Source organism: Callorhinchus milii, unplaced genomic scaffold, assembly GCF_018977255.1.
Source record: "Callorhinchus milii isolate IMCB2004 unplaced genomic scaffold, IMCB_Cmil_1.0 Scaffold22, whole genome shotgun sequence".
Classification (NCBI taxonomy): domain Eukaryota; kingdom Metazoa; phylum Chordata; class Chondrichthyes; order Chimaeriformes; family Callorhinchidae; genus Callorhinchus; species Callorhinchus milii.
Window position 1 is genome coordinate 744,152 of NW_024704763.1, and position 11,072 is coordinate 755,223.

At 39.9% G+C, this 11,072-nt stretch overlaps 1 protein-coding gene across 1 annotated transcript; it reads left to right on the forward strand.

Annotated features, from left to right (window-relative positions):
• Positions 1-24: 24 nt before the first annotated feature.
• LOC103188370 (membrane protein FAM174B) lies at positions 25-10,771 on the forward strand. Its single transcript, XM_042343131.1, has 4 exons — positions 25-198; positions 614-840; positions 3,321-3,455; positions 8,160-10,771. The coding sequence occupies exons 1-4, from the start codon at positions 25-27 to the stop codon at positions 8,161-8,163; spliced, it is 540 nt and encodes a 179-aa protein (XP_042199065.1). The 3' UTR covers positions 8,164-10,771.
• Positions 10,772-11,072: the final 301 nt, after the last annotated feature.

An 11,072-nucleotide genomic window follows, 5' to 3' on the forward strand; every position in this document is an offset into this window, starting at 1 on the left:
GGGAGGGGGGGGGAGGGGGAGGGGATGAAGAACCGACACTCGGGGTCTGGGTCGCGGAGGTCCCGGGAGGTCGCCGGGTCTGAGGTAAGAAACCGTTTGACGCGGCGCCGAGGGCCGGAGAGCGACCGGGACCGGGACCGGGAGGCGGCGGCGATGATGATGATGGCGGCGGCGACGGAACCCAAACTCGCGTTTGGCGCCCGATGACTCCGGCGCGAGAGTGACGGTTGGTGAGGGCGAGCGCATGCGCAGGAGGAGCGCCTGTCATCCACAGCCTCGCTCTGGCCCGGGGTCCAGAACCTTCCGTCAGTCAGTAGTCAGTGACACGGACCCACACACACACACACAGAGACACGGACCCACACACACACCCACACACAGAGAGACACGGACCCACACACACACCCACACAGAGAGACACGGACCCCCCCCCCACACACACACACACACACAGAGACACGGACCCACACACACAGAGAGACACGGACCCACACAGAGAGACACGGACCCACACAGAGACACACACAGAGACCCGGACCCACGGCGACCCACAGCCGCGGAGGGGGGGGACATGTCGTGCCTGTGCTGTGTGCTCCTGGCGGCGCTGCTCCAGGCGGCGTCGTCGAGCCCTCCGTCCCCGGCGCTGCTTAACGGCACCGCCGCCGTGTCGCCCGCCGCCGCCGCCGCCGCCGCCACCACCACCAACGCGACGGCCTCCAGCCCCAGTCTGGGCTCCATCAGCTCCATCCTCCACGACCTGTCCGCCCTCAAAGCCGCCGTGGCCACGGTGTGCGGCGCCGCTTTCCTCCTCATCCTCTGCCTACTCGCCAGAGTCATCAGGTAACGACAGGTCCCGTCCCCCCCCCGGTCCCGGACAACCCGCTGTAAACAACGCTAATAAAACCCGGTGTGAGCTGCGGGGCGTAGGATCCTCGTGTTTTGGTAGAATGTTTTTTTTCACGTTAAAAACTAGGAACGCTTTTCTCGATACAAATTAGAAATGTAAATAACTCGGCATTGTGTTGTTGTACTACACATTTCCTACATCACCATCACCATCGCCATTGATCATCGTCATCATAATAATAATCCTGGCCGTTTGACGCGGCGCCTGATCCAGCGTTCGTCGAGACGTCTCCGAGCGCTTCGCAGGACAGACGCACTGTAAGTGCACTTGTGTCCCGACACCAGGACTCGCGCTGACCTGACCGACCCGTCTGACACTACGGGGATAAGACTCGAGGAGAGATGTTCCACAGCTGAGGTCCCCCTCTGGTCTGTTTTTATTTTCCAGGCGATTGTGACATTTCACGGCCGCACAATAGGGAGTGTCTCCGGGTCTCCGGGGCTGACGGTATTCCCGGATAAATCAGTCAGTCATTGACTTCATGGCCGGTTTGGAGGCTGTTGTGTTTATTGCCAAAACAGCCACAACGCTGAGCAGCAATTTCTGTGCAGCAATTTTAGACATTGTAGCCCACTCTCCCAGTACTCTGCAAAGGCACCCGAGTGACTTCGGTGCAATAAATAACAATAATCATCCTTGCATTTGATATATTGTAGTCCCTTATCACATTGAAAAGTCTCAAAAGTGCTTCACACTAATGAATGTTAAGTGTAGGCAGTTGGGTAGACCCAGTGGCCAATTTGCACACAGCAATAATAATAATAATCCTTGCATTTGATATAGCGCTTTTCACGTCGGGAGGACGTCCCAAAGCGCTTCACAGAACACACTGTAAAGTGAATTGACTGTATATTTGTGGGCGAACGTGGCAGCCAATTGCGCACAGCAATGTCCCACAAACAGTCGTAGATTGAAAATGACCAATTTATTATTGTTTTTGGAGGGGTTATTATTAGGCTCTGTGTGGAGTAAGGAAACTTGCCCAAGGTTTGGCCCTGACCTGCCGGGAATGTCCCAGAAACAGGTGAATGACCAATTGTACTGGAAGATTGTTGGTATTGGGTTAAACTCCCTTCACTTTGCAAATAAAATCATGGGTTCATTAACATCCACCATGATTTGAAGAACGGCATCTCCAACAAGGCAGTTAATCTCTACTTGCAGCCACCTTTACATTCCTTCATCTAGGTTCCACTTGAACTACAACAGACTATGTACAAGAGACAGACTTGAAGACAGCCATATAATTTGGTATGAAATGTTAGTGACATAATGCTGCAAGTTCAGCAAAAAATATATAAACTAGGTGTCAAAAGTGCTGTTTAATGGTAAAGCCAATTCATTTACAATCCAAGCATACAATCCAGGCATGACTTTTATCAATTAAAGGAGCCCTCTCATATGCTGATCTTTCTAGATCCTTTACCAGTTTTCCAACAAGGGAAATAACCAGTGATGTAGTAGTTGAGGCAATATCCTTGTAGTTGCCACACTTGGCAAGTTTGTCCAATTGAAGAGAAAATTGTATTGGAACGTTTGCACTGCATCAGATTATGCGCTGAGTCAGTCAGCATCTGTTTGCAGCAGACATTCCCATTGCTAACATATCAGTGCTTCAGTTGAACATTAGGAGAAACATATTAAAGAGAGAGGAGTTTTTCCTGGTGTTCTGCCCAATGTTCCTCCAGATCAATTAGTCATTCCCTTGATTATCACAGGACCTTGCTGGTGTAAGTGGCTGCTGTGCTTACACATACAGTCACTATATATGTGAGTGAACACTGAGACATTTCAGTATGCTAAAGTGCTATATCAAATAATTATTACATTGAATGAATTATTAAGTCTCAAATTGACTTTCAGGTTTGCAATATGCTAAAAGTTCATTTGCAAAAATCTACTCTGATGACCGTTCAAAAATATTTTGGAAAGTGAGATGCATTCAGGGAAGCAAACATTTTTGAAAGTTTTTTTATCATTGAAGAGATACCAAATACTTTTTGAGGACTTGTATATCAGATAGAACCCATTGTGGTACTAATTACAGTGTCTGCATTTGTCTCCAAACAGATTCTCCAATCCTGTTACTGAATATTTTATTTAATTATTCTGTGCATTTCTTTAATTAAATCTATTTAATAAAATAAACATGGGCATAAGCAGCATATGGTGGTACAGGGTCATAGGGTCTTATCTTTTTCTCCAGGTGAAAAGTTCCCAAGCTACAGGGGAGATTGTGGGAGGCATGAATCAGTGCCTTCTGGACTTAACCAGCATTTTAATGTCAACCAGAATTTTAATACCAACCAGCCACTGAGTAGCTTTTGTTTATTAAGATTAATTTAACACATCTTTAATAATTGCAGTCGATTTATGCATTACCTTGCAATTAAACAGATGTCATTCTCTTCAGATCTGGAAGAAAACTCCGGAAAACACGGAAGTATGATATTATTACAACTCCGGCAGAGAAAGTGGAAATGGCACCATTGAATGAAGATATTGATGATGATGAAGATGCAACAGTATTTGATGTAAAATATAGCAGGTATGTTATGTAATTCTCTCAGAATTCGAGTTAAAGAAAGGCAATAGCGAGCCTCTTAGAGTTAGATAATCTAAAACAGGGGAATGGTGAATGTATTACAATTGGTATTGCAGTATCCTGGAGCTAAGGAGGAAAATATTGTCCAGAGATCCTGATTGTTCTGTTTGAGAGTTGTGCAATGCTAAATCCTGATCTCACAATAAACTGGATTAATGCTTTAGTTGACCTATCGCAAAACCGTTTCAAATGGAAAATGTCTGTAATATCTGGCCTTTCAGTAATGATAATAATCCTTGCATTTGATATATGTATCATTCAAAGGATGACATCTCCAACAATGCAGCACAGCCCCCACAATGCAGTGGAGTGTCATCTTAGACTATATGAGTTCAAAGTCCCAACGTGGGACTTGAATCCACAGCTTCCTAATTTAGAGGCGAGAGTATTACCAACTGAGCCAGGCTGACACACAAACTGGATTGTGGATTATACCCAAATTACATTCTGAGGTACATTCCAGATCAACAGAAAAACTGCACATGTATACATCCACACATCCACATTTGGACTTGTTTGAAAGTCACTTTGCAACTTATTTTCAACCATAAAACTTCCATACATGAAGTTTCTGTGAAACAAACTAGTCAAACCTGCATGTCTGGCTTGTGTGGGCAGGCTGAACAGGCTAGGATTGGCAGATCTACAGACGGCAGCACCGTAACACAGAGAGCACTACAAGCTGCCTGAATCACTAGTACAGCAAAGTAAAATAAAATATTAAAGAATACATACCAGATTTGAATGCAGCTTATTTTTCAAAGTAATGCATTATGTGATGCTTTAAATCTTTGAACGTATAGTACTGCATTTGTAATAAATGAGTTTTAAAGTAGTCTGTTGGAGTACTTTTATATTCATTAGGTATTTTTTAGCCTGTTTGTTAACAAGTAAAGTGCATTAAAGTCTGCCCTTATGTTTTTTAAAAAGAAAAGCATTTAAATGCAATTTGTGCCTAGGGCATTCAGGACAAACACAGCATCACAAGGCTGATTTGCTGTGAATTTGCGCAGAAATGGCATTGAGGCAAAGGTCACCTCACCACAAATATTGGGCATTTTTCTGCTTTGATTCATAGAGCTCCAAAAATACCTCCATTTCTGTTTTAAGCCTTTTGTATCTCCACACATTAATTGCCTTATTGCTGGAATCTGTTTAGAGCCTTCTGTGCACACACCACAAAGACACACAGAGTTAGTTATACTCTGTGCATGGCCTGGTAGCTCTTCTAGAAGAGCAATGAATTCCAAAGCCATGGTTTGATAGTTTAAAATTATGGTATTCATAGTTTGAGTTTCTGCCTCAAATGAAATCAATTTGCACATCCTTCTTTGAGTTTTTAAAGTGTTTAACCAGACTGGTAGGTGGAATACCTAAGACAGTGAGTCTCTTTAAATTAAAAGTAATTGGCTAGACCAAATCCTTCAGTATATTTTGGCAGAATGGGAAAAACCTCTTGCTTCCACTCCATTTCCTCATTCAGGTCATTTGAGAAAGGAGGTTAGAATTGCATATCATGGGGAATCTTTGGCTAGCTCAGGGGTAGGAGCGAGAGACCTGAGTTCAATTCCAGACAGAGGGCGAAACCTTGGGCAAATTTCCTTACTCCACACAGAGCCTAATAATAATCCCTCCAAAACAAAACAATAATAAATTGGTCATTTTCAATCTACGACTGTTTGTGGGACATTGCTGTGCGCAATTGGCTGTCGCGTTCGCCCACAAATATACAGTCAATTCACTTTAGAGTGTGTTCTGTGAAGGGCTTTGGGACGTCCTCCCAACGTGAAAAGCGCTATATCAAATGCAAGGATTATTATTATTATAAGACATGAATGCTTAAATGAGGTGATGCTTCTGTTATTTTTTAAAAAATACAAATGGACTGAATTCTCAATTATCCAGAAATTTAATTAACCACTGAAACAGTTAAACCATCAAAGCAAAATTTCCACTTGTCAAATCTATAATTAATGTTGTAGGCATTAAAACTTAACTTTTCCATTACTTTCACAATAAGTATTCAAGTAACAAATATTTAGTGCATTATTTTGGTCTAAACTCTTTCCTCGTGCAACATTATCTGTTGGTGTGCTCCATTTTAATTTATAATCTTTAAAAATACTTGAGACTTGGTTTATTCCTTAGAAACCAACAGGAGCTAAAATTGAGTATTTCAGGGATGAGGGAGTTAATGAGATACAAATTACAACCAAATGAGGTAAATTTGAAGCATGCTAAATAAAATTATTCAGCTGATTATTGCCTTAGTAAATTGCTTTCTGAAAGTGGTTAAACATTCAATGCCAAAAAGCTATAACTTGTAGTGTAATAGGATACCATTTATAGTTGTATATAATGGGGCATTTGCTTGCTGAATTATGCTGAGAAAATGTAGCTTCTAATTTAATTTACATATTGAATCCATCAACCAGAACTTAAAACATTACCAAGTCCAATTCCTGGAAACTGCCCATTCTGTGGTCAGTCACAGTTCAAAATCCGGCTGTTAACTTACTGAATGGAAACATGTTTTTGCTATATTCTTCTCCCTCGTGATCTTTTTTGTAAATCAACACAAACAATCTCAATATCTCTTTGTTCTAGTTGCAGTGAATGAAACTGTTTTTACTTTCAGTAGTTTTCTGAACCAGATACAGATAAGTCAGTAATAAATGTGTTCATGGAATGTGTGCAAAGTCTGAAGTGGAAGCAAGTAATGTACATGCAGAACTTGCTATTCCCATGTAACAATCTGGGATAATGTATGGGGTGTGTGACAACTCAATAAAGTTCAGGAGTCAGCATGGATCAGACAGTAGTACTCATCTCTGGGTAAGAACAACTGGGTTCAATTCCAGGCAGGGCGAAACCTTGGGCAAGTTTTGTTACTCCATGCACCTAATAATAATCCCTCCAAAAAACAAAACAATAATAAATTGGTCATTTTCGATCCATGACTGTTTGTGGGACATTGCTGTGCGCAATTGGCTGCCGCGTTTCGCCCACAAATATAGTCAATTCACTTTACAGCATATTCTGTGAAGCGCTTTGAGACGTCTAGAAGACGTGAAAAGCGCTGTATCAAATGCAAGGTTAATTAATATTGAACGGATTATCTCAGCTGACATTTCAGTGCATTTCTGGGGGATCTCTGCATTGTTGGCAGTGCACAGATTATAGTGGAAAAGGTGCAATGTTAAACACTTCCATTTTGAGTCTGATGTGTTTTGACATTTGTTTCAAGAACAATTTGTTCAATGTGTTAAATTGGAAACTTTATATTAAATTACTGAATAGAATTAGAGAAGAAAATATAAGTAAACATGCTGTCAGAGAAATGTCCCATTTCTTTGTTGTAATCATGTAACTTGGTTACTTCAAGATAGAGGCTATGTCACAATATAATGGTACTGTCATCCATTGTATGGTACCAAGCACAATGAAATCCTGTAGTCTGTGTGGAATAGTTAGTAACAAACAGTTGCATAGAAAAGGTATAACCTTACCATTCTAGACTGTGTGAGGAACAAATTTGGACTGGTACCAATGCATTTATCAGGATTTATATATATGTTGTCTTCACTCTTTGGGTGCATAGAACTTATCAGGAGAATGGCAGCGTAATTCTCGTCTCAACATCGGTAAAAGTGCTTTGCTATCATGCATTTCCCAACCCATATATATCGTGCCAACTCTGATCAAGACTGAGATGTCATGGATCAGTGTGATGTACGTGGGGTTCTCTGGAGGAGATGCATCATGTCCCAGAGTGCCTTTTCTAGTGCAAAGGCGCTATTTTCCTGGTGAGCACTTTTTCCAATCCCATTTGCCACAAGCTCATCATTATTAAACCAAGGCTGGTCCTATAGGCTTTGAACTTAGTTTGGAGGAACTTTAGACCCTCATTACTTACAAAGTGAGCCAAGTAAATGTATTCCTTTTTACAATAAATTCTCATGAGAGAGAACACATTGTCAGTGCCATTTATATACAAAAACATAACGATCGGGTTAATTCTATGAAGCAGCCAGGGTTTCTGCATTCCAAAACTGACAAAGATCATGTGGCTGTGTTTCATTTAAAGGAAGTGTCCTGTTTACTGCTTTAGGAAATTGGATGTAGAGAAATTAACTAGCATAACTTTCAGTGGCCAGAGTTTTGTATTTTCAATCTACTGTGCTTGAATTTAAAAGAAATTTGAAATATTACATTTCAGTAAATAAAACATTAGTGCACTCTTCTCTAGTTTGGAACCAGCGCAAATCCAGGCAATGGGATTTAAGTTGCAGTAATCGCTCTGGTTGCATTATTTACAACTTCTAGTCTACAAAATTGGCATCACTATGAAGTGAGCAAAATGCCATTGGTGTCACAAACTCCAGTGAGCAAAATGCCAGCCCACCAACAGTCTTTATCTGATTTTACTGTCTTTAGGAATCACAGGCTGCAATTTTGTCAACCAGAAGTTGCGATTAATCCAATGAATCAGCGTGACTCCTAATTAGAATATTGTACGCATACAGGTTTAAATTATTGCTATGAACATTGTCCCCAAGTAGATTTTAAAACAAAGAATATTTCAGTAATTAGAAGTATCAGAATCAGGTTGCAAGTGGCTAATTTCTTTCTTTTTTTCATCTTTAGGTGAAGATGTTTATCAAATGACTCTTGTTACATGGATGGCCCATCACACTGCGCCAACCAGCTGGCTACTTTACCTTCTGGACAAAACTGGTTTGACATCTCAGCTCTATAGTAGTGTTCTAGGCAGTTTCTTAAATAGAATAAGCACACAAGGTGGAAAGCAAGATTTAGTGATTTTTGTAGTATTACCAGAGATTTTTTCCTGTGGATTTTTGTATAAAAGTTATGTTAAGCATCGGAGGGTTTACCACACAGTGTGTGTTTGACGTACATCTGATTTATTTGTATGAAACTATGTGTAGGGGGTCTACAGTAGCATATCTGCACTACAAGGTTAATGGTTGGAATTTGAAACCTGAATGGCAAACACTACATAGTAGGTAGTTATATTGTATCAACTAATGTGAAGTCATTTTGTTTTTGTTTTTGTACAAAAGCCTCAGTGTTTTTGATGCCAATAAGATACGTATGGTCTACTTTTAAAATGACCATTCAGTAGTTTACATACATGCATAGAGACATACAGTTGTCACTGATGTTACCTGTTCAAATTTCCTTCATACACGAACATGGTATGGAACCATGAATCGATTGCACGTTATTTACAATTTCAACATAAATACATAGTTTGAGCAACTATGTTGTTAAGAGAATGTTTCAATATGCTAAATTAATATAGACTGCTTCCAATGTAAAAATGCCTAAAAAACTAGTTGAGTTTGTTGGACATTATCAGCTCAATGTAGTGCACTGATTTCAATTTCCAATTTGGAAACTGCAGTAGATACTGGGAGCTCAGTACTCAGAACAGTGCAAAAAGCACCAGAATCATTGACACTCTCCATCACAAATTGGCCGAGAGTGTGTGTTGGAAAAAACACTGTCTGAGACAATAACAAGAGAGGTTTGATGAAGAATGCATTTGTTCCATTTGATTTCCTTCTGCCTGACGACCTTATCAATTCGCCACTTAGAATCAGGAACCTTCTATAATCTTTGGCATTTTTAGACTTCCTCAGGAAATAAAAGTAAGAAAAGATTCCAGAATTTGAATACAGGAGTAAATCTTTGTCTTGAAAAGAGCAATTTCTAAGCAAACTTTGAGGTTTCCTTTTTAGCAGCTTGGTATCACACTTCATCATAAAATGTGATATATACATTGATGAGAGTACTGCCAAATTTACACTCCAGGATTTCATTATGCAGGTCATGTCAGTTTACACTGGAATTCCTACATTGTCTTTCAATTTCAATAAAGAGGCCATATATTTTATTAACACTACTGCATGAGGAAATATTTAGTTTCACATCTTCAGTGCCAAAAACAGGCAAGGAAGAAGCAACTTTTTATTGCACTCAACAAATGTTGTTAAGCTTAGTTTCTGCTCAATAAAATAATCAGAATTGGTGAGTATAATACCCAATGATCTAGAGAAAATTACCATAAAATGTTTCACAAAACAAAATGAGAAATTGGTTAAATGTAATGGTTGAATATATTTTCATTTCAATGACATTTTTCATGAAATTTGATTCATTTCAAGTGCAGAATGTTACAGTAGAATTATTAGAGGTTCAGAAGGGAGTGGACATGATTGTATATTTCAGATGTTGTAATTGGCTGCTTGTGAAAATTGAGCTTCTACTGTACCTGTTTACAATGATTTTGTGAAAATGTATTATGGTGAAAGGTTCAGCACTACAACCAATGTAAGCAAAATGGTGGTTTATTAAGGTATCGCATAGGAGTCAAGCTGCTGCTTCAAAAAAATTGCTCTATAATCAGCCTTTCTTCCCACACCCATTATGTAAAAAAAATTTACAAATGGTCATGTGTATGTACTCAAATTTGCTCTGATTGAAAATCAAATTAACCCTTAAAATGTTGGATTATTCCCTGTTGTTAGATTTGAATTCAATTCCTATCTGATAGTGTGATTATATTGTATTGGCCCTCATCTTCTATGGGGCAGGAAGAAAATTTGATCGTTAAATCAAAGAGCTTAACCAAAATACAATGGTTTTCATTTAAAAGGCATATTCCACCCTCAATTTCTGACCCTTTAAAAAGGTTTAATTTTTAACCTATAAAAGCCCACTGAATATGCTCACTGATCCCAGCACTGCCTGGAATGACCCTTGTTTAATGAAGGGTTACCTGACCCTAATTCTTCTGACATGATGTACTTGGGATGAAAATATAGTATCAGCTTGACCCAAGAACTATGGCCAATTGCCTTTGGATAATTTTAATGGCTGACCTGCAGAATATTAGCCAAGTGCTCGTTAGCTGGACTGCAATGTAGATAGATGTGTGGTGTAATGACTTAGTTTTAAGAAGCAATTATAGATTATATCCCCATAATATTTAATAGAAAAGGGATTCACTGGAGTAACTGGATGGCACATTTGCTAGATGAGCCAAAGGAGTATCTAAAACTTTTATTTTATTGGGAGTTTTTTTAAATTAATGTATGATATTTGTGAGATGTTGTGAAGGAATGTAGTGATGATTGAAAGATATTCTGCAAAAGAAAAATGGTAAACGCTGTTTGTCAACTGGAATCATGAATTATACAGCACAGAAGGAGGCCATTCGGCCCATCGTGTCTGTGCCGGCTCTTTGAAAAGAGCTTCCAATTCAATCCCATTCCCCGCTCTCTCCCCATATCTCTGCAAACTTGTCCTTCCCAAATAATTATCTAATTATCGTAGGTGCATCTAGGTTAAGCAGAAGTGGAGGTCACTGTGGGTGATGTGGGGAGTGGGAAGAAACATAATAGGGTTTAGCAGAAATTGATAGCCACATGATTTAAAAAAATAATAATTTGGTCACTCAATCCATGACTGTTTGTGGGACAGTGCTGTGCTCAATTGGCTGCCGCGTTTCATCCACAAAAGATACAGCCAATT